Source organism: Solanum dulcamara, chromosome 7 (assembly GCF_947179165.1).
Source record: "Solanum dulcamara chromosome 7, daSolDulc1.2, whole genome shotgun sequence".
NCBI classification, from domain to species: domain Eukaryota; kingdom Viridiplantae; phylum Streptophyta; class Magnoliopsida; order Solanales; family Solanaceae; genus Solanum; species Solanum dulcamara.
The window spans coordinates 5,045,150-5,068,731 of NC_077243.1; the positions used below are offsets into that span (position 1 = coordinate 5,045,150).

Here is a 23,582-nt window from a genome sequence, read left to right on the forward strand (position 1 = left end):
GTGTTTGATTTAATTCTTTTTAGAAATAATATATTTTTATCATAGAGTAATTTTTTTTTTGTATAACTCCAGCCTACTTGCGTGACATAAAAAAAATTATTCAAGTATTGTCTAATTGAATAAATTTAGATGAGTCCCACGCTTCCAATGAAACAAAATCTAAACGCAAGATAAAATCCTGTAGAAATCAAATACATTACCATACTAATATATCCTGGACATAAAAGTAATAACAATCTCTGTATTATTGTAGAACTCATAACATACCAAAGAATATTGTTTATCGGTTTCTCTATCTACATAAACAAATACAATATTGGGAAAAATTAATAATACTAATAGTCATAAAACAAAACACTGAAAAAATATTACCCTCAATTTAAAGAAAATCATCTGTTTTGATTTTCCTTTTTTCGTTTATGTTGCCTCACCAAACTCTCTTTTAACTTAAAAATAGTATTCACAAATAATCTGTATATCTCACGTCCACAGTTATTAATTAATACTTCCAAGTTCCGTTCCTTAGGATAATTAATTAATAAGCTCACACTGAAACATTGGCAATGTTAAAGAATCCAAGTCACCAAAAATAATATCATGCTCCTCAATGAAGCTACTTGATTCTTGGCAATCAAAGTAGGTTTGTATATCATCAGGGAAGCTCCGTCGTGGTCGGTCTGGCTCCGGTGGAGTTCCCGGGCAGTCAACCTCCGATGTTCTTTCGAGCATTTCCTTGAACTTTGAAGACTGCAATAAAAGCCCTAGTGCTGGTGAAGTCGCGGCTCCGCCAACTGGATGTGGCAGAGCCGCGACAGTTACATCAACTCCGGAGTTGGAGCTTTGTTGTTGCTGGTGGAGGAAGCTAAAATTCATATCCTCTTTAGTGTTAGGCATGAGATGAATGTCGTTAGGGTTAGGGTTTGGTTCAGGGTTGTTAATGGGATTATTATTAGTTTGGTCAGAGGGACGTAGCCAGTTAATGTAACGGCTAAGGTCAAAGTTTGTAACGGCGTTTAGTCCACGGTATTCAATAGCTGCCATATCATAGGCTGTTGCTGCTTCCTCTTGAGTAGCTGCATGTGATTGGTACAAAAAAGAAAATATAAAAACATGACCACTATACAAAATTAGATCAGGTTTTAAAATTTGGTAAGATATTCAAACGTCAGACGTACGTCAATCTAATGTTTTGTTTGAAAGATTAAGAAACATATATGAGCAAAGATTAGACTCGAGTCTAATATTATCTTGAGGGCATTTTTCAAGAGGAAAAAATGAGGAAAAAATTTAAATGGTGACCTAAAAATGGGATATTTTTGTAAATTAGGCCTAAGACATTACATGTCGGAAACTTACATAAATATACAATATTAAGAAAATATTTATCATTTATAGCAATAAAAAAAATTCACTAAACACTTATAATACAGTTTTAATACATATTGCAGAGAACTGTTTATAAAACATATATAATACAAGTTTTATAAATGAATAATACATTTATCACGTATTTTTATAGACTTATAATACATTATGTCAGTTTCATACTACACAAACATCATATATATTTTAAAACACTTATAATACATTTAAATTGTATGCATAATTCACTTTTAATACAAGTATAGATTTATCTATATATTATTATGTTTTGCTATAAATAATAATAAATAAAAAATATCACTAAAATCAATAATTAATTTTTAAAACGCACTCAATCAAATAATTTTTTCTTACATGTTCTAAGGTTTCTAAAAGTGTAGGCCCAATGCCACATCTTTTTCTGGAGACGTTAGGCTATGTTTACGGTTAATCTTCTGTGCATGTATTTTTCATGTGGTAGCTTTGAATTTAAAGAAAAAGAAGTTCCTCTTGTATTAAAGAAGTTTTAGTACTCTAGCTCCACCATGCTTTCCAATATGTATAGTTATGACCAAACATGTTATTTTATTCCACTGTTCATTTTTATTTATTCATTTTAGACTTTGCACTTCTCTAAGAGACAATAATTAATATAAAAATTTTATCACAAGATCCATATTAATTGATGTATAGTCTTAGATCTCGAGAATTTATTTGGAAAATAAGTAATTAATGTTAAGGATAAATTAGAAAAAATAATAATTATATTTTCTTGATGTATTAATAGTGACAAGTAATTAAAAGTAAAAATATATTTTTATAATAGGAAGAAAAAAAAATGTGTGGGGGGGGGGGGGATTGAGGGGTATTATGGGAAATAGTGGATTATAATATAAAATGTATTTAATTCAAGAAAGTAATTTGCATGACAAATTGGGTGAGATGTTGAAAAATGAAGAGATGGGGCATGGGTTGTGAAATCTTAAATAGCAGACCTAGCAGTTGAAAGTTGGTGATCTATATATACCCAACCACCAACTATATTTAATTTTTTCCCCTTTCCCTAATCTAACTTCTTAGCTGTTTTGTCTCACTTATTTGACTTATTTTCTGCTTCCATGCCCATGATTTTCATGGCTATATAGCCTATAGTAATGCTAAATAGGCACTCAATAAACAACTAAACTCGACAATATTCATTTGGCAATATTAATATTGACAAAGAAGTGCATGCTCTAGACTACACGTAGTAACACGTGGCAACAATCAACATGTCAAACAACCATGCTTACTCCTTGGTTTCAATTAGTTTAACTTATTTTAACTTGACACGAAGTGTAAGAAAAAAAATTAATCTTGTGATATTAAATTAAAGATATGTTAAATGTATCAAAATTTTCTTTAATTTTATGGTTATAAATATGTCATATGAAAAGTTGAAATTTAATAGTTGTTAAAAAGAAAAAACATCACTCTTTTTAAAATGAATTAAAAAGAAAAATAAATCAAACAAATTAAAAGGGAGTATTCTTATGTGCATTTAAGAATAAATATGACAACACTTGGATTGATTTAGGGACAATGCTTTTGAAAATGATGCTTTTGTAAGATCCCTTAGGTAAGCGACCAGAATATACCACACTAATTGTGGAGCATTAATCTCAACTTGCCAAACTTAAATAAACTTTGTCTAGCTGCCCTATCTGAAACATCAAATTTAGGAGGAAGGATTAATTAATTAATTTTCCAATATTGTTAGTTTTGATTATTTCCACCAAATTAATGATGAAGGGGTCTAATGAAAATTCTAGCAGATAAAACACATAGTAAATAGACAACTTACAAGACGTGTTAGTAAGATTAGTCTCCTACGTACCATATGTTCCAAGGTAGAGATATTTGTTGCCAAACACCCTTCCAATGCGAGCCTCCCATCTTCCATTATGGTGGTGTCTACAAATCCAAAGTAAATAATGACAGGTTTAGATTTTAGGTGCGACAAAAATATTAGGTGATTTCTTCTGATTTATTTAAATAGGGGCGGTGGAAAAGTATTGATTACGGATTTGGTTGAACTCATGCCATTAGCATTGGTTCAAATTTTGTATTTATCTAAAAAGATTCGTTGATTATGTACAAATTATTAATTTAGAAACCAGTAACTTAAAAAGATTAAAATCTAAGAACCATATACTTCAAATCCTAAGTCTACCTTTGTGTTGTGCAATGTTACTTAAAAAACGTGTTGGTAAGAGATAACAGATACACGATAAAGTATTACTAATAAGTGCAAAATAAATTAACTCGAACACCACCGTTACGTTAGATATAAATCTTGAAGAACAGGACAAGTGCATGAATGGAAGAAACGTGAAGCATTCAAGAAGAGGAGTTCAACGTCATTATCAAAGATAAGATTTGTAATATTTTAAAAGATGAAATTTATTAAAAGTGACAAATACAAGTATAAATATATTTTTAGCATATAATACAAGCAAAATACTACTACTTCAGTTCTCTCTTACTTATTCGCTGTTTCAAAATATAATTTTTATCGTATAAAATTTAAAATAAACAAATAAATGTGAACGGACGAGTTATTAAATGCATGACAAATATAACCTTTATTTGGGGTGTGGGGGGACCGGGGACCAGGGGTTTGGGTTGCGCTTTAATGAAATGCAGCATTTTTAGATCACCAACATTTTTGCGGCAAGTGTTAAGGTCAAACATTTCTCGAGGATACTCTTAGCTTAATATACTCCACTAATTTATTGATTTGTACTAATCATTCAGTGTTATCAAGAACCTTTTTTTTTTACAGTATGCTGTGAAAATGAAAAATATGATTACCTTGCTACTCCTCTGTATTTTGATACTCCCCTTGAAAACCCACTACTTTTTCTGCAAACATATCACATAAATAAATATAAAAAAAAACATTAATTTACTAAGTAAAAATATGAAGATGAAAATAAACCACTCTTTTCTTCTGGAGTTACTATACATGTACCTTCTCAAAGAACCGATATATTCTTCTTTTGATTGACCTTCCATTTCCTTTAGCTCATTTTCGTAAGTCGCGACCTATATTTTTTTTATAAAAAATAAAATAAAAATTTATTACACACATATGTAGAGAAATTCAAAATTTAAAGTTTAGAATTTTTTAAAATGAAGTTAAGTTAATATTTAATAAAGATGAGAGTCAAAATTACAGGGAAATTAAGGATGGTCTCTTGACCCCAATACTTTAACGCCGCTAAGTCATATGCATGTGCAGCTGCTTCTTCATCATCATAGGCTCCTGAGAAAAATAAAATAAAAAAATCTCAGTTTCTACATATTAAATTTCATTTTACAAATGGAAACATTATGTTCGTTAATAATTAAATTGGTGGGACAAGTAATTGAAAATGCAATGCTTATAATAATTAGAATAATAAAGATAGAAACTTACCCAAATAAACTGCATTTTAATCGGATTTTGATATAAGCACGATTAGCGCAGGCGAAACCAATAGAAAATTTCAATCAGTAATGTAGTTCAACAACATCATATCTAAAAATTAATTTACAAAAAAATGCAAAAAACTATGAACCTTGTCTTCCTTTTTTGTTCTGTGTTTCATTCCAGCAATTTTTATCCCATAAATGAGCTTCATATCGGCCGGTCCACCGGTGCCTATTAATTACACTGAAATTAAATTACTTCTTTAAAGGAGAGGGAAAAAAACACAATTGTAGATAGAAAAAAAAAATACCGAGTAACTCCTCTGTAAATGGAACTACGTTGAGGAGGAGAGTCTCTAGGAACGCTCTTTCGTGTTCGTTTCACTTTACCAATATCATTGCTATTACTTTTGTTGCTACGTTTCGCTTTACCAATGTCATTGCTAGAAGAAGAAGAAGAAGTATTCGACTTTGATGTTTTCGCCATGAAATTAAAATGTGAAAAAAAACAAACAGGGGATGTATAAATTAGGAATAATTGGTTCTCCAATAAGAAAAGGAATATATATATATATATGTATAATAATAACAATTGGATTTGAAGAGAATGATGAAGAAGTTGGCAAAATAGAGGAGAAAAGCCGGCGGAGGAAATGGTGATGGCCGTTTGTGTTTATAAGCAGGCCCTGGCCCTGGCCCTCTTTTGTGTGTTAGCTACTTTGTGCTTGTCCTCACTTTTCTCTCTCTCTCTCTCTGTTTTATTTGTTGTTTCGTGCTCTCTCTCTATATATATTTTTTTGTGTATGTGTGTATAATTTTCAGATTAGATTTGGTCTTTCCGTTTTTTCTGCCTAGATTTATATATATAGCCATTTACACAATCAGATTTAAATTCTTCCTTTTTATTTATTTGTTTTTAATTTTTCATACTCCTCTTTAATTTTAGGTTTAAAATTAGGTGCAGTATTTTTAGTTCTACCAAATTCATATCCTTTTTGTCTATCTTTTTTTTCAAGGATGTATATAGGTTTCTCGATTTAAATACAATTCAATTTAAAACTAAAATAAATTTAGTTTGATTCATTTTTTCTATTTTTGCTTCGATTTCTTTGTCGGTTATTCTGCAGCTTTGTCATATTAGAGAAGTTATATTCAAATGTTGAAAAAGGATAACTATATAAAAGAATGAGAAGTGATTACATCAAATCTCTTTTAAAAAAAAAAATCTAAATTGAATTCACATATTTGAAAGGGCAAAGGGTTCTGAATTTTATTTCTTAAAGTTTTTTATTTAAAAAAATAATAAAATGAAATGGCAGGGGTATATATGAACTAGTTTTTAAAGTGAGGATATATCAGCTTCATATCATAAAGTTCAGAGGTAAATCAAACTCTTTTTCACTAAAAAAGCTAGTAATATATATTTGATGAAATAGTCAAATACCCTTAATCTATGTGGAAGCATAATAGAACAAGTCAACAAGATTAAATTTACATGCCGAATGTTATAAATAAAATGAAATGTGGGTATTATTTAATGTTAGTTGATTTCTTTATTGAACATGTTAAAAAATGAAATGTGTTTTATATAAACATAATGTATTTTAAATATAAAGAAATTCTTCTGATTTTTATGTTTTAAAATATGAAATCAAATCAAAAATTCTAAATCTTATATATGAAACCAAATCAAATAACATCAAAGTCCAATGTTGAGGCAAAATTCAAGAAGCATGAAAATAGGAGGACTAAATTTGATATAACATTTTTTCTTTTTTACCAAAAATATTAAGATGTATTAGTCAGAGTTAGTTGTAGAGTTTGTGGATATAAGTAAAGTAGGAGCACCTACTTAACTAGCCACTCTTTATTAATTCCGTATGACTCCTGAAATTATTAAATCATGGATTAATAGCTTAATAAATCTCTAATTAACCAAGATTTGTGGGGATTACTTGGCTTTCTCCTGCTATAGGTTTGATATTGTGTACCAGTCCTATCATGAGCTAAGCAATGCTATAAAGTCAAGCTTTGATTATTTTTTTAATTTGATTTGATATAAAAAAAAAAATTAAAAAGTAAAAAAGACTTTTAAATTTGATTAGTCTTAAGTTAAAGATATGTAAAATATATCAAAATATTATTTAATTTTTTAATCTTAAACATGTCACGTAGAAAGTTTACTTTAAAGAGTTGCCAAAAAAAAGGAAAGAGATATTTTCATTTTTTTAATGGACTAATAAGAAAAACAAGACAAATAAATTGAAACGAATAACAGTTCAATAATTATGATATTGCAATTTTTAGAAGAAAAACGAAGGTGAATACATAGATAACCCTATAAATTTGCTAGTAATATACTTTATTTAGACACTCAAATTACAATATATTTCAATTAAGTACCTAAACATATAATAAAAAATATTTTTGTTAAACGCTTTCGATTCAAAGGCTGAATATTATTTTGTGCATATTCTTGAGTGTTCATTATATAAATTAATTAACAACTCAAAATATATTATTTTATTTAATTATATACATTAAACTCAAGAAATTGTAAAATCGAATCCTGTTTCTATTGAGATAGTGATGAATTTCACACTTCACTTCACATAGAAAAATTTGTTTAATTTGGGCTCTATTTTATATGACACGTTGGTAAAGGTCGGGTATATGTGGGCGGCCGAATGGATTTAATTAATACTCACTTTATGAGCGACGTTCCTTTAATAAGTAGACCAAAAGAAGGGCATTGGTCATTTAATTAAGTAGACGCTTAAGTGAAAGTACCTAACTATTCTATAGAGTTCCCAAATTCTATTTATACGCCCATGTAATCGAGGGTGAAGGGTGTTTATCCATTGTTTTAATTATATAGTTTTTGAGTTCTAACATTTTTATTTTATACTTAGTGACATCCTTTCTATAAATGACATGATATGTTTGATATCACGTAATTTAAATAATATTTTTTTTTCTTATATTGCTTTTTAGTTAGTTTTAAGAAGAATGACAAATTTCTTTATTTAGTAATAATTTAACTTTAAAAATCTCAATTTCTCTTAATAAAATGACTTATAATCACACAAACATTCATGATTTGTTTTAGACCATAACTTTCAACAGATTTTTTTTTAACTCTATATCAAGTCAAACAACATCATATAAATTGGGAAGAAGAAAATAGTTTGTTCAACCAATCTTTGGGAAGTCAAAATGTTTATTTTAGAGAATTGAGTTGTATGGGCTTAGATTAAGAAGAAAAAGGTACATACTCTTGAGTAAATTTTTATCAAAAACACCTTTGAAATCTTTGTCAAATAGAATTTTGCACTCTAATATTAGCAAAAGTGTCTTTCCAATTTAAATAAAATAGTTTTTGGAATAAATTAATTTTGTAAACTTGATCAAAGAAATTATAAAGCACGTGAAATGAACTAGAGGGGGTACAACTAAATATCGCACTATATATTTTTTGTTTCAAAATTGTCATATTTCTACTCTCTTGCTTATTCATTGTTTAATTGTTTTCTCATTTTTACTTGAAATTTATGTACGTATTGCTGAATTAATAGTGATATTCAACTAAAATATCCATAAAATTTGGTCTCGTTAATTTATGAGTGCACTTTTGTGAAAGTGGTCTATAAAAAAGAGTGGCCCATGATTCAATCCCAACAGCAGCTGTTTCGGCCTGTCATTTGATTGGATCAACTTATGGTTAAGACAACAATATTGCTATTTGGACTGAGTGTACTGACGACACAGAATGGGTGGAACCTTCATCCGGATGACACATTTTTATGATAAGTCAAATTAGTTTTAAGAAATTTATTTTTTTCATTCCAGGAAATTTTGTTAATTATTTTAAATTTTCAAGAAAAGTTAACCCCCCCCCCCTACTTGGGAAAATGAGCTAAAAGGATCTTTGAGAGTGGAATTAAGTATAGGGAATTTGTATATTTTTTTTCCTTTTTTTTGTTATAAATATTTAATTAAGGGTTAATTATGAAGAGGTGAAGTTGATTTGAAATATTTATAAACTTAAAGTAAAAAATTAAAATATCAAAACTTTTAATAAAATCCTAAATTCTATTCATTTTCTCTATTTTTTTAAACCCTCTGTTCTCCTCTCCTCTCCTCTCATCTCCTCTCCTCTCCTCTCTTCTCTTTTCTTTTCTCCAATTCTTTCTCCTTTATTCGATTTTTTCGGTTCTCCTTTCCTCTCTTCTCTTTTCTTTTCCCCAATTCTTTCACTCCGATTTGATTGTTTAAACAACCAAAAATTGTTTAGTTCAAACAATCAGAAGATATTTAAACAACCTTAAGTTGTTTAGGTGTTTTTTATGATTCTTTAGTTAAAATAATGAGAATATTTTAAATATTAGCTAGTTGTTTGGAGAAATATGAAAATATTTGCTAATTATTTTGGAGATCGAGATATGAAAATATTTGTTAGTTGTTTAGACAAATGTTTAAACATCGGCGTTTGGAAGGCTGAAATGTGTTGAGATTGAAAAAAAAGAAAAAAAGAAGAGGATATGGAAGAAGACGAAGATGAATGTGGGAAGGGTTGCTGTTGGTGGTCCTGCTGAAAAAATGAGCAGATTTTGCCCTTTTGGCTAAACAACCCTCTTATATACTGGGCCTATTTGTAAAATAGCAAAACTTTGGGATGTATAAAAATATTTTTTTTAAAATTTGCATAACCCATTAATACCTAATTATACTAGAGTTCCTTTTACCCAATTTTTAAAACTGTGTCCTAAATCTTCAAATAGATAACTCAAAAATCTCTTTTAATTCTATCCCCCAAGTTACTTTGGGTCTTAGAGAGGGCTATTGTTTCATCGTTAGAATTTGGTGTTAAATTTATAAGCCGACATTTGATTGGGCACTTAGGGTTGAAGAAAATAATGACTTTTTTTTTTTAAAACAACACCAACATTCTTAAGACTAAATAATTGGGCAGAAAAACTCTTTATTTTTTATTCCCACGTAGTTGGATTCTTCAAAATCTCAACAATTTTTCCAAAAAATTGGAAGCGACAGATAAGATTGCTTTGGCTTAAATCAGAAGTCTCAATTTTGAGGCATGAAACTAAAATATTATTAATAAGGAGCGCTTTTGATCAGCGCCAAAAAATATTATGGAAAATCAAACAATCATATATAATATAGTTATCCTTTGCCGCAAAAACATTGACGGCATTCAGGGCAAATTTTCATAAAAATGAATATTTTTTTGGATTTAAATTTTAATGCATTGTAAATTGATTACATCAAAGTAAAATCAACAAAAATTAACTGCGTAAGTTAAATATGAGTAATAACAAAATAAATTAATTTATTACAATTGGTTAGATTATACTAGAATATTATTTACATATTAGTGTATGTAATTCTTTTCTAACATTAATATTTATTAAATATTGGAAATTTACGAACTAAACTAAACGTAGGCCCATAAAGGAAAAAACCTCCTACTTTCTCGATTCTTATGGTTTCAAAAATTTATAATTAAAAGCAGAGAGATTAATCCATCTCACTGGAATCCTTAATTATATGAATATAGATAAGTTGACCCTTCTCATAACATGCTAGATGATCAAAAATATATATTAGAACTATTATGTTTTTTTGTTTGTTGCTAATTTTACAATCTAATTATTAACTGTTATTTTTTTACGTGAATGATAGTTTTGTTAAAAAGATAAAACGTATGATAATTGACCTTGTGTGTTTTAATGCTTTACCTAGTGGATGTTTGCTCCTCACCTAGTAGAACAACTAATTTTTTAAGCTATGGTTGAAAAATGTTTCAACTGATGGGAGAAGGACATAAAAAAAAGCTTATATTTTTCTCGTCATGTCTTCTTCTTTACTTGATTTTCACTTCCCATTTCCCGTTGACACTGCAAACTACTTCCATTTTTGATCTAGATCTTACATTGCTTATGAAATTACTCAATAACAATTAGTTTAGTTGAATAATGGACCAAGAAGATGAATTTCCATTAGATGGGGGGCAGTTCAAGAACCAAAGAGATGGAATCTTGAAACCATATTACTGGTTCAGAATGCTATGTGATGAACTCCACTGGAGCTTTGTGTCTGGTGTTGTTATTATTTATGGTATAAATCAAGGAATGAGTTTAGGGCTAAGCAAGATTAGTACTCAGTATTATATGAAGGATGAGCAAAAGCTACAGCCTTATGAAGCTCAAATTAATTCTGGAATAATTCAAATTCCTTTGGGGCCTTTTAACAGATACTCTTCCTATTGTTAAGGTATGTTTCTGCAACAGGTAAGTCAAAGGTTCTTGAATGCTTGTAAGGCTATGTGGATGGCACTGAAATGCGAGAATGTGTGGAGGCCATGTCTGTACATGTACATTTCTCTTGCATTGAGTTTGCATATTCACGAGGGAATGTTTTACTGGTATACAGATGCAAAGGGTGGCCCATTGTTCTCAAAGGTATATGAATTGTTGTTTAGCCGCAACCTTGTTATTCAAAGTGATTCAAGACCTGACTTCTCTTGCTCTAGATTTTGCAAATCCCTTATTTGCTACTTATGTAGTTGAAAAATAACATATAAATCCATTTCGACATTTATGCAAGAGCTTGTAGGGACCATATCCTCTGTCGGCGCAGTAGGATATCTTCTTGGAGTTCTCCTTTACCAGAATGCTTTTAGAAACCATCCTTTTTGTTTCGTACTTTTTTGGTCTCAGCTATAAGATGGTGCTTCAGGACTGCTAGATTTGATATTGGTATCACGAGTAAACTTGCAGTTTGGCATCCCTGATTATGTTGTTGCTGCATGTGATGCAGCAATTTCTCATATGATTGAGCCTCTCAGATGGATGCCTCTTCTTGTACTCAGTTCAAAGCTTTGCCCTTCTGGCATTGAAGGAACGTTCTTCGCATTGCTAATGTCAATTGATCATGTTGGCAGTCTCACAGCATCCTGGGCTGGAGGCCTGTTACTTCACACCTTGAATGTCACAAGAACTCAATTTGACAACCTTTGGATAGCAATAGTGATCCGGAGCTTTTCGAGAGTCCTTCCAATTGGCATTCTGTTTTTGGTCCAAGCAGTGATCCCAGCACTTCTATTCTACCAATTGAGATGTTGAAGACAAAAAAGGGTGACGATAACTCAAAGAAGGGCGAAGATGACTTGGGCACTAAAAAACTGGAGATGGCTCCACTAGTGACCAATGTCGATCACGTGGATTCATGAGTGCAATGACAGGGAAAACATACTCTCATCATTCTGGTGTCACAATGTGTTTTGTCTCTCAGCTGCTACTTTCTTAGCAGCATTACAGAGATTGTACAAGAAAGATGGATCTACAGAGATTGCAGTCCAAGCAAAATTATATTTATCTGGTATGACTTTAGCTTAGTTTGATGTTACAAATGACCTTGTAATTTTTTATTTTTGTTTAAAGTACTTGTAATAGCAAGTTTTAAGCCAGGCTTGAGACCGTTAACGTGACACGTGTGAGTAAGCTTAAATGAGGGATTCATACACCCGATTCTAACTTGTTTAAGACTGAGACATAATTGTTGTTATTTTTGCTTGTAATATCAAGGAATCCAGCTCAAGAATTGAAGCTGTGACCTTGTTGTGATTTCGAGGAGAAAAAGGAATCATTTTGTGACTGGTGGGCTTAAGATTAACCACTCAAAAACCTTATTTTATCTTTTTCCTGCCATTAAAAAATTATTATATGTTCGTTTTTCTTATGAAAGGACAGGCTCGGTTGTCGAGACATTCTATTGTGGGCCTGATGCCTGTTTTTATATGCTTGTAAAGAATATGTCAATTTGTTTTCTTTGCTGTCAATATTTTCTGTGTCACACAAAACAAAATTTCATCATCTTCTCCTCTTTGTACATTGAACCTAGCTGTGTTGTTGTTATAGAGAAGTCTGCATACATACAGTTTTCACAGATTATAAATTAATTGGAAGTGTTACATAATGAAGAGAAGTTTAATGGGATATTTTACACTTAATTAAACAATCTTAACAATAACTGTCACCCATAATATCTATATCTTCCTACATAGTAGATAAAGCTTAACTAGTTAACTATGTTAAGCAAAATATATAAAGATATCATCGTCAACGAGTCGTTATTGGCCTTAAATTTTTTCTGTCATCTACATGAAACTGCAGGTTTCTTTTGCAAATCCAACTTGTGACTGCTTTGTATCATATATGACCCTTGTGTTTTTCTGCTGAAAATTTCCAATAATTCCAATCTCACCTTCATATTGTAGGCTTGCCAGTGCCAAACAGACCTGAGATGCATCACTCTTTACAAAATAGAAAACCCCAGCAACATCAACTTCCATCTCAGCACTACCCTCAAAATGTACTTTTATGGTGGGAATGTTCACTTCTTCATATGTAGAGAGATCAAAGCAAGTGTCAAGAATTGAATAACCTGGTGCTGAAGGATAGCCTGAAAATTGTTTCAAGAACTCAGCCTTGACAGCTTTGTAAATGGAAGGAGGGAGCCTTGTGATAACCGTGCCCGAATCAATGAGAAATCCACTTTTGCCAAAACTTGAATCTTGAACAGCAACCCCACCAATAGTCATTCCAGTTAGATTGAGGAAATAGAAGCTAAAAAGCTGTGGATTTGGAACCAATTTAGTGTAAGAGATTGGTGTAGAGTTCTTGAAAACTGATGGATCACTCCCAAATATAAGTGAACCAGAGGACTCTGCCTCAGTTGAAGGCAAACAATAGGAGAAAACACCTCCAAACACACCAGAAGTTTGAGATATTAAAGAAAGATCACTCCTTCCTAATCCCATAAGACCTGAAGCTAAACCAAACAAGCCTCTATTATTCCTCCCACACCCGAAAACAAAATTGTCAACTGAAGTTCTTCCAAGAACCAAATGATCCTGTCCAAGCTCACCTTTAGTATAAGATCCATCTCCATAATTTACAAGGTAACCACAAGTTTGTGAATCAGTCCCACACAGTCCAGAATTCCCGGTTGCAGATTCAAGAGACTGACAGGCTGATGAATTGCATGCAACTGTTTGAAAAGAAGGAGAAATGGAGGGGTTGAAAAGGGGTTCTGGCTGATTGTAACACAATCTACAAGGTTGGCATTGAACCCAAGTTAGATCACTTCCTGTATCCACAATCACTGTCATATTTCGACCGCCTAATGTCACAGTGACAATGTAATTTAGAGTCTGCATTGTGACACCTGAATTGATAGGAATTTGAGTAGTGGTATTTGATAAAGCCTCAACTTCTTTAGAAATGATATTCTTGATATGGGATTGTATCGAACGAACTCGAATATCATCAGCTAGCAATATTTTCTCCAGCCTTTTGTTCAAGTCACTTCTTGATCTAAAACAGTAATCTTTGTGCTTCATTTCCAGTATTATTGCTCCATTTTCACTTCCTGGAAAAACATAGATGATAAGAGTTTACATTACTAACAAAACTGGTCACATACTGTTTAGTTTATAGGGATTAGAGAAACAGAGAAAAGTAGCTGAATTTATGATAGCAGATCCCAAGAAAGAGTTTCGATAATAACCATATCTCAATATAATATATACATATACAATGTTGTCTTTGCAATAGACTTACTTGATTTTTGAGATGAACAACTTGGCACATTATGGTTGTGATGTATCTTTTGAAGTGTTTTGAGTGGGAGAAATAGTTCATTATCTCTATGACCAAATACTCCTACAAAAAGCAGAGAAAATACAATGGAGTATTGACAAAGTGACATTGTTTTAAAGCTCTATATTTTGCACCTATTCTATTTTTTAAAAAGATGAACATACACAACACAGGTTTATAATAGATATGGAGAAAAGAGTTAGAGAGAATGAGATTCTTATGGAGTTAGGCATGAGAACAAAAGGGGTTGGGGGGGGGGGGAGGGGGACCCTACAAATGCATGAGAAATTATTGGGAATTCACGTGCAGATACTTAGGGGGGAGAAAAAGAAAAAGATTTTATTTTGGTTAGGAGTTGTGTTTGTTTTGTGGACATAGCTTTCATAAGGGTTATTGTGAATGAGAAATGAATAATATTATTGGTTGGTCCATAGACATCTCATGGATAAGGACTCGCCCCTTTGAGAGGGAATCAACTGTTACAACTTACCAAACGTGCTGACTATACTGCATATAAAGCTAAGTGCCTTCCTTTCGGATGATTTTTGGGTGGACACAATGTGGGGGCTCTCTTATGTCCAAATCACTCGTTGAGTCCATGAGATCAAAATCCGTCTAACTTGTTTAAGTTTGGACTGATTATTAACCCGTTTATTTATTAGCTCAGCTCAATTCAGCTCAACTCATTTTAATACCTAAAAGTTTGGGTTGATATTCAGTTTAGGTCTTACCAGTGTTGTCTGTAGATCGTGATATGCTTTGAGATGGCCGTCTCATGTCCTTCTTTCAGTGGAGAACCCACTCCCCGGTCATCGTTCTGCTGGATCTGGTCCGTTCTCTAGACATTTTTGAAAGACAGAGAGTGTGACAATCGTACATGCTTCCTTTTATCTCATTGATTCATTAGAAATCTTGTCAAAAAGACATTTTTTTATTTGATATATTATATATAGTCATAATGATAAAAAAATAATAATTTTATAAGATATTAAAAAATTATAAAAGAATGAATAAAATAATAAAACTTAGAAAGAGTTGGGCGGGTTGGATTATGACCCACATTTTAGCCCACTCATTTCAACTTTTTGGAGGGTCAATAACTCACCCATTTATTAACGGAAAATTTACATAGATATACTATATTAAAAAAATATTTACCATTTAAATAGATATACTTATAATACATTTATAATACAATTTTAATACATATTAGCGAAATAATTTATCAAGCACATATAATACAAGTTTTATACACTTTATTACACTTAGGAGTCGTTTGGTGTGCACGATAACATCAAATAGTTTCGGGATTAAATTATAGTGGCACTCAATTTGTCGTTTGGTTGGCAAGGGATAACTTATTTCTTGGGTGGTATAGTAATTCCGGAATAACTTATCCCGAGATAAAGTAGGTAAATGACAAAAATATCCCTTTAAACCCTTTTTATACATCACTTTTCAAATTCATAAATGGTATTTTTGTAAATAAATAATTTATTCTTAAAATTTATATAATGCATATTATTTTGAATGCAACAAACCGAACACTCAATAAGAAATAATCTCATTATAACTTATCCCGTCATAACTAATCCCATCATAACTTATATTTAAACCAAACGACCCCTTATAATACATTGCGTCAATTTCTTACCAAACAAGCATAATATATTTTAAAATACTTATAATACATTTATATTGCATGCATAATTCATTTTTAATACATATCAGATTTATCATAGTATTGCTATGTATTGCTATAAATGATAATAAATAAAAAATATCGCTAAAATCAGTAATTATTTATTAAAAAGTGTTCACCTAAGTAATTTTTCCTTTATTAACTCAGCCATCTTGATCCGTCCAAATTCAATTCAAATTCACCTCGGATGCATATGGAATTTTTCAAAAATAGCAGATCTTTAAAAGATCCTATACGAATGAGATGGTATTTTTCGAGAGTCAGAGCTACACAGACCATAAGTGATTTGGACATAACAAGAGGAATTGAAATTTTTGAAAGATCCTACATGAGTCGGCAATATTTTGTGGGTAGCTTTCTTGCAAAGTTTTCCTCTTATGATTAGGCAAAATTGATTGTCAAACTTGAAGTTGTAGCTATTTATTGTTTCCATTTAAGTTGTATACATTATTATTAGTATTAGTGTACTTTCATTTGTTATATCAAGTAATTTATTGGTTATCAATCACTAACGGACTAACTATAAAAGATGGTTAATAATCACTATACTCACTATGAAAGGTCACCCTCTAATTGTTTGGCCAAATATTTAAAATGTGATATGAAAATTATTTTTATGAAAAAAATATTTTTAAAGAGTAGCAATTTAAGCTGAAAAGTATTTTAATCAATATTACACTAACAATGGTGAGTAGCCAAGATTCTAAAAAAGTGTTTTATGTGAAAAAGTTAGTTGTTCCGTCTCTAAAAGATACTCTCAACTTTTACAACTACTCAAAAGTAATTTTTTTTCTTCATAAAGTTTTATCAAGCATCTTAGATCATTTAAAAAAAGGCGCTTTTAGCTTTTCAAAAATTTAGTCCATCAATCTATAAATAGGCGAGTATAAGTATCCACTAATTATATGCAATCTCATTAAAGCAAAGTACTAGGATTGTAATTAACAAAAAGTACAGTAGTATATACTTCTTGGATCTAGTTGACCCCCGGCCCTAATCAAAATAACAACCAAAGTTTAATTGATTTGCATTTTTTATTTTACTTCTCACTTTGCAATTCCAATTATCAAATAAATTGAGTCTAATCCAGATAAGTTTTTAAATAATACATATATAGTTCCATTTCTACTAAATTATAGAGTCCAAAAACCCACCCAACTATATATAGACCCCGACAGAGCACATAATATTTATTATTATAGAAAAAGAAATGAAAACAAATAAAGCTGTACCATATAATATAAAACTTGGCAACTTGAAAATGTCTACAATCTACCTTAGTTGAAAGCAACTTGCAATATATAAATCAGAGAAATCATCAAACCTTTTTTTTTTTTGCCTTCAAAATAGTGGTGTGAGTTCACGAGTTTGAACACACTATTATTTATAATTATGACTATGTAGTTTTTTGGAATCAGGTCGATTTACCAACTCAAGAGGCAATATCATTTTGATTTCATTATGATGTTGGTGATATATCTGTTCCCAACAAATTTTTATGGTGCTGAAAATTAACTGCAATCAAAATAAATAAAAGAAAAAAGTAATTTTATTGATAAAACTTTGTGAGTACAATTTCGTTGTTCTCTTGATTCTTCTCTCCTAATATGTTTTCGTAATTCGAGGGCCGTCGTTTCAAGTCGATCTCCGGGAAGAACTCCGTTGACCACTCATTTGAAAAACTATATAGTTGATGTTGTAGCTTTTCTCCAATGCTTGCAGAATGTTCTCAGAAAATTATGTAACCCTCCTATTTATAGTTGTAGGAGGGAGACAGTCCAAATGTGGATGATTGGTTCTTTGTAAGTCTTCAAGCTTATCACAAATACTATGTGATAAGGTTGCTTTTTGATTGGTTGTTGGATTTTGACCAAGATTGCCACATTATTTGAACACATGAGATTCTTTTGTTGGTCTTGAACTTGATTGGGATGCCAAGTCACCTTAACACGTGGCATGAGTTTGAGCCTCAAGATGAAATGGACCTTGGACTTGAATTTAATAAAATGAACGTATTTATAAATTGTGCGGTCCAAATTAATTATTCAACCCCAAAATATGAATTTAATCCAAATTTGATATGAATTAAATCCAACGAAATTTATGTGTCTACAATATCATCTTGACTATAATCTCTATCGTATTTATTACCTATTTATTTGTACAGGCGAATTCAAAATTTTAAAAAAAAACTTTTGATTGCACAATTAAAAATGAATATACATGAGAGCTTAGGAGCTGACCTAGTCGTTTTTCAATATAATAAGGAAAAAAATTGTTTTTGAAGTTAACGACTAGTTATCCACCCCCCCCCCCCCCCCCCTTTCCACGTAGGTCCATCTCTATCAACTTGTAGTGATTTGTTAGGCTAATTATACTTGATCTAAGAGATCAATGTCGAATTAAGGAAAGACTATTCTTTCTTGATTCACTTGTTAATCATGATTTCTTGAAAGTTCCATTCTTTTATACCAACTCTCTAATCCAATAATTACCTACTAATCCTAAAGCTTGCTAGCATTTTGGACGCATCTCTAAGTTGCTATCATATTGTTCTAATAACAACTAGACAACTTATATCTTTGGCAAAGTCATTATGGGTCATGTTGACTCCATCAATAATCAAAATCAACTACTACAATTTATTAAGAATTTGTCACAACTTGGTCAATAGGCTGATTAATTTACGCAAATATTTATTTTTAATTAGGCCTCATTCAAATTTAATTTTGATTCTTATTTTTAAAAATTGTGCAAATGTAAGATTCAGATCTAATATTTGCTTATATATTTCTCGACATAGCTTACATATAAAACTGTTGACTGTCGTCTGATTTATGTAATAACTTACAAAATTTTAGATCATAGTCTAACACATTTTCATACAAATTTTCCAGTTTGGTAATTAATAATAATAATAATAATAATTTAAAATTATAATCTAGAATGAATAAATAAGTTGCAACAAAAATAAAATGAGGTCATTCACTAAATAATTATCCACGACAACTTATGAAATATTCTGGTCAATAGAACGGAAAAAACGTGCACGGGCTCTTAATAATATGGGCCGGTAATATTGAAGGGAATCAATGGGCCACACGGAGAGGCTTTACGTTTTAGTAGCCCATTTAAGTAGCCCGGAGGAATTGGATTGCCTCTATAAATTCTCAGTATTAATACGAGAAAAAAGCATATAAATAAGGAAAAACTAAGTCCATATCTCATAAAAGTTAAATAATTACAAACAAATGCTCCTTTACGATTTATATTCCCCAAAACATGTGACTCGCGGCTATGATATCATTGCGGTATCAATATACTGACATGATATTATTGAGGTTGTTTCAGTCTGTAATGACACCAAAGTATATCTATTTACTATCATGGTATTATTGATGTCTACTTTAATCCTTCAACGACATCTTCATGATACCATCATATACTGGCATGGTATCATTAACGATTGTTTTATATAATCAATAACACTCCTCAGATCATGTATGATACCATCGAAGTATATGAATATATCGTTGTGGTGGCACTAGGGTTATCTTTATTCATTCATTCACAAAACTACTCATTCATTAATGATACTATAACAATATATTCATATACTAGCATGATATCATTCACCAATTAACAGTCCTTCGAGTATATGACATATACTGACATGATACCATCACAAATGTTGAATGATACCATCATAGCATATATATACTATGATGGTACCATAAAGGTTTTCCTAAGTCATTCGATATTACATAAATAATACCACCACTTATATTCATATATTATCATGATGTTGAAAATTCTTAATGAGACACTTTTAAAATCCTCAATGATATCGTAATAATATATTGCATATGTTATGGTATCATTAAGGAATCAAATGCTTAGGGGAAATTGTACAATTACTGAATGATACCATCATAGTGTATATATTGTGATGGTATCATAGACACGAATTGGGCCTAGAACTAAAGAGGGTACAAATACTAAATAATATCATCTTAGTATATATATAATGTGATGGTATCATAAATGTGAATTGAGCCTAGATTAAATGGGATACGGGAGTAATTAGTTTGGGTGAAGGGGTAAATAAAAGAATTATGTAGGGGTGGGTATGTGGTGGTAAATAGTTTGTTTAAAGAGTCCATTGGATGTAGTTTTTCCTATAAATACAGAGCAATTTACATAAATAACTTTAGTTATACAGTTATAAAATTTGAATAACTATAAGTATGATATTTAACAAGGACGACTATAGTTTATCTCTATAACTAGTTGTATATTTGTATAAATATGTTTGTTATTTATTTATAGAGTAATACAATCATAAATATAATGCACTAAATAAGGTAAAACTATAATTGACGTCCCTTTATTTATGTCCCTAAAACTCTCAAATTTCTATTATTAAATTAACAACTACTATTTACCTATTGAAGGCACATCCGATTGAAATCTACATAGATCAACAAAACATAAAATAGTATCCAATTGTATTAAAATATACTAGCATATGAATACTTTGATTTCAAATGAATATAAATATTTATACAGCTTAATGTATTAATATATCAAGGGTACATATAAAACTTAATGTATTAATATATCAAACAAGGTAAAGTATGTCAGTCTAACATATGAACACAATAATTTAAATACATTAACATTATGAATACACCTATATCATATACATGTGAATACCCCTGCTGTTAAACAAAAAAGTGATATATTGGACAATCCAACAAATTTAAATATTTTAATTAATTAGTCGTGAATTATTACTTTTTTGCTATTAAATATTTGCTTGATTACATATATAACTAAAATGAAATTATTATTTGTGTATAATTAATTTTGCTATTTAATATTAATTATATTCATATGATATAGAAAAGTAAATTATAGCTATTTATATTATATATATTGATGTTTGTTATATCCTGTAATTTTTCCAATATTAAATAAGATTACAGGTATTACAAGACACAAGTACTAGCAAAAGTTTCTACTTTCCAATACATAACAGTACAATTACAAACTTGGGCTAAAGTTTAAATTCTACTTATTTTCCTCGGAAATATCTATGAAAGATTAAATTCTTTTACTAAATTTCTATATTTTAGGACATGTCATACATCATTTCAAATTTGTTTACAAGGATAAGTATTCATGTACATATTTTACGTAGTATGTGTTAACTTACTGTCGTTGTCAGCCTCTGGGAAAAATCACCATATATAAATAATCAATATATTAATAATCAATATAAAATTAATTAGCTTATGCTGAATCTTTATAATACGAATTTAAATACACATCATACATAGTTGGAAATTGATGCATAGCAATAATATATAGTAATAGTTGTTGTATGTACAATTAATGTGGGCACTTCAACTTGGTAAAAGCCAACTAGGCCAACTTGGTTTACTTGGCCTATTAGCATCATTCCTATTTTTTTTTTGTCTCCTTAAATCTTTACTAATTTGATTAGATAACGTGATATGTGCTTTTCATATTATCTTAGTATGTTTCTTTATTACTATATTGTATGATTAAAAAATTAGTGAGAAGATATATATATATATAAACTATAATTTAAGAACCAGAAAATAAGAGAAAGAGAATTAAGAAATTGTGTGTGTATTGCAGTATCGATGTATCTCTTGTTATTGCCAAAATCTGGCAATATTTATAGTCAGAAGAATGAAGCAATGTTTAGTGGGTTGGCCCCCCACAAAAAGGAAAATAAAAAATTAATTGCAAGTGTGTGAGGCCAACTTTGTTCCACTTGCTTTTTAACATCCCCTGGATGTCCACGTGAAATGTGTCTCATTAAAATTTTATAAAAAATAATATATATATATTTATCGTAAACATCCCTGAATATTGTGCCTTGTTAAAACTTTACTAGAAAAAACCCAGTGAAAAAAAGTCTAGTAAAGGAAAAAAAGTACACATATCTGGTAATACGTCTTGAGTGCTGCCTCATTAAAAAAAATCTTGTTAGGAAAATCCAGTGGGACAAAATTTAGACTAAGGAAAAAAAATACAGCTCGTATTATACTACCCCTGATGAAGACATCATCTAATATCCCGAAGATGACGCATTTCAATCTTGTGTCTCAATTTCTCAAAGGTTGAAGTTGGCAATGCCTTGGTAACATATCTGTTAAATTGTCACTTGAATGAACTTGCTGGACATCTATTTCACCCTTTTTGAAGATCATGAGTAAAAAACAATTGGTGAAATATGTTTATTTTGTCTCCTTTGATGTATCCTCCCTTCAGTTGAGCTATACATGTAGCATTGTTTTCATACAATATTGTTGGAAGATCTCTTTTCAAAGAAAGACTACATGTTTCTTGAATGTGTTGAGTTATAGATCTTAACCAAATGCATTTTCGACTTGCTTCATGGATGACTATTATATCTGCATGATTTGAGGGAATGACAACCATAGTTTGCTTTGTTGAACGTCATGATATAGCTGTGCCATCACATGTAAATAAATAGTTTGTCTACGATCGGCCTTTATGGGGATCAGACAAATATTCCGCATCTACGTAACCAATCAATTATGAAGTGGATTCATTTAAAAAAAACAATTTCATATATATGGTTTCTCGGAGGTATCTGAATATATGCTTAATTCCATTCCAGTGTCTTTGCGTTGGAAAAAAACTAAATCTTACTAACAAGTTTACTGAGAAAGCTATATAGTGGAAGAATGAAGCAATATTTAGTGGGTTGGCCTCACACGCTTGCAATTAATTTTTCATTTCTCTTTTTGTGTGAGCCCAACCCACTAAACATTGCTTCATTCTTTTGATTATAAATATTGCCAGATTTTGGCAATAACAAAAAATACATCAATATTGCAATACACACAAAATTTCTTAGTGCCCTTTCTCTAATTTTCTGGTTCTTAAATTATAGTTTATAACAATATGTGCTTTTCATATTATCTTAGTATGTTTCTTTATTACTATATATTTTATGATATATATATATATATATATATTTAAGTGTAGGTGGTAGGTGAGTAGTGGAGTTGGACATTATAGTTGTGGATAGAGATTGCAACTTAACTTAGAGTTAAGGTGCATGTATTGCAAATATTTTTTTATAGCAAAAAAATAAATAAATTATGTATTAACGGTAAATAATATTAATATAATTAGATCTTTTAAAAGAAAATATTATACTTTTTATTTAAATCTTAATAAAATAATTTATATAAAATTTTAAAAACTTTAGTTTTTCTCTTGCATCATTTGGTTAATCCAATACTTTTGAATATAATCTTAAAATTTTAAAAATAAATCAACAATTAACAAGATTACAACAAGACTAAAATATTCACTAT

General features: G+C 30.3%; 2 protein-coding genes and 1 pseudogene across 2 annotated transcripts; 1 reads left to right on the plus strand and 2 right to left on the minus strand.

The window, feature by feature from the left end:
* Nucleotides 1-221: 221 nt before the first annotated feature.
* On the minus strand, nt 222-5,636 carry LOC129896769 (AP2-like ethylene-responsive transcription factor At1g16060). Its single transcript, XM_055972731.1, has 8 exons — nt 5,127-5,636; nt 4,965-5,047; nt 4,823-4,831; nt 4,581-4,669; nt 4,376-4,449; nt 4,216-4,266; nt 3,239-3,315; nt 222-1,073 (listed from the first exon to the last, which is right to left on the minus strand). The coding sequence occupies exons 1-8, from the start codon at nt 5,300-5,302 to the stop codon at nt 532-534; spliced, it is 1,101 nt and encodes a 366-aa protein (XP_055828706.1). The 5' UTR covers nt 5,303-5,636; the 3' UTR covers nt 222-531.
* Nucleotides 5,637-11,358: 5,722 nt separating this feature from the next.
* Nucleotides 11,359-12,599, plus strand: LOC129895523 (probable folate-biopterin transporter 3; annotated as a pseudogene).
* Nucleotides 12,600-12,895: 296 nt separating this feature from the next.
* LOC129896230 (aspartyl protease family protein At5g10770-like) lies at nt 12,896-14,690 on the minus strand. The gene is made up of 2 exons (XM_055972086.1): nt 14,457-14,690; nt 12,896-14,265 (listed from the first exon to the last, which is right to left on the minus strand). The coding sequence occupies exons 1-2, from the start codon at nt 14,602-14,604 to the stop codon at nt 12,992-12,994; spliced, it is 1,422 nt and encodes a 473-aa protein (XP_055828061.1). The 5' UTR covers nt 14,605-14,690; the 3' UTR covers nt 12,896-12,991.
* Between the last annotated feature and the right edge of the window lie 8,892 nt (nt 14,691-23,582).

Coding starts and splice junctions, on each gene's coding strand:
- LOC129896769 (XM_055972731.1), bottom strand. CDS start 5,302: ATGGCGAAAACATCAAAGTCGAATACTTCTTCTTCTTCTTCTAGCAAT. Junction 4,267..4,375: donor TATATCGGTTCTTTGAGAAG/GTACATGTATAG, acceptor ATATGTTTGCAG/AAAAAGTAGTGGGTTTTCAA. Junction 3,316..4,215: donor AAATACAGAGGAGTAGCAAG/GTAATCATATTT, acceptor TTGGATTTGTAG/ACACCACCATAATGGAAGAT.
- LOC129896230 (XM_055972086.1), bottom strand. CDS start 14,604: ATGTCACTTTGTCAATACTCCATTGTATTTTCTCTGCTTTTTGTAGGA. Junction 14,266..14,456: donor TTGTTCATCTCAAAAATCAA/GTAAGTCTATTG, acceptor ATGTTTTTCCAG/GAAGTGAAAATGGAGCAATA.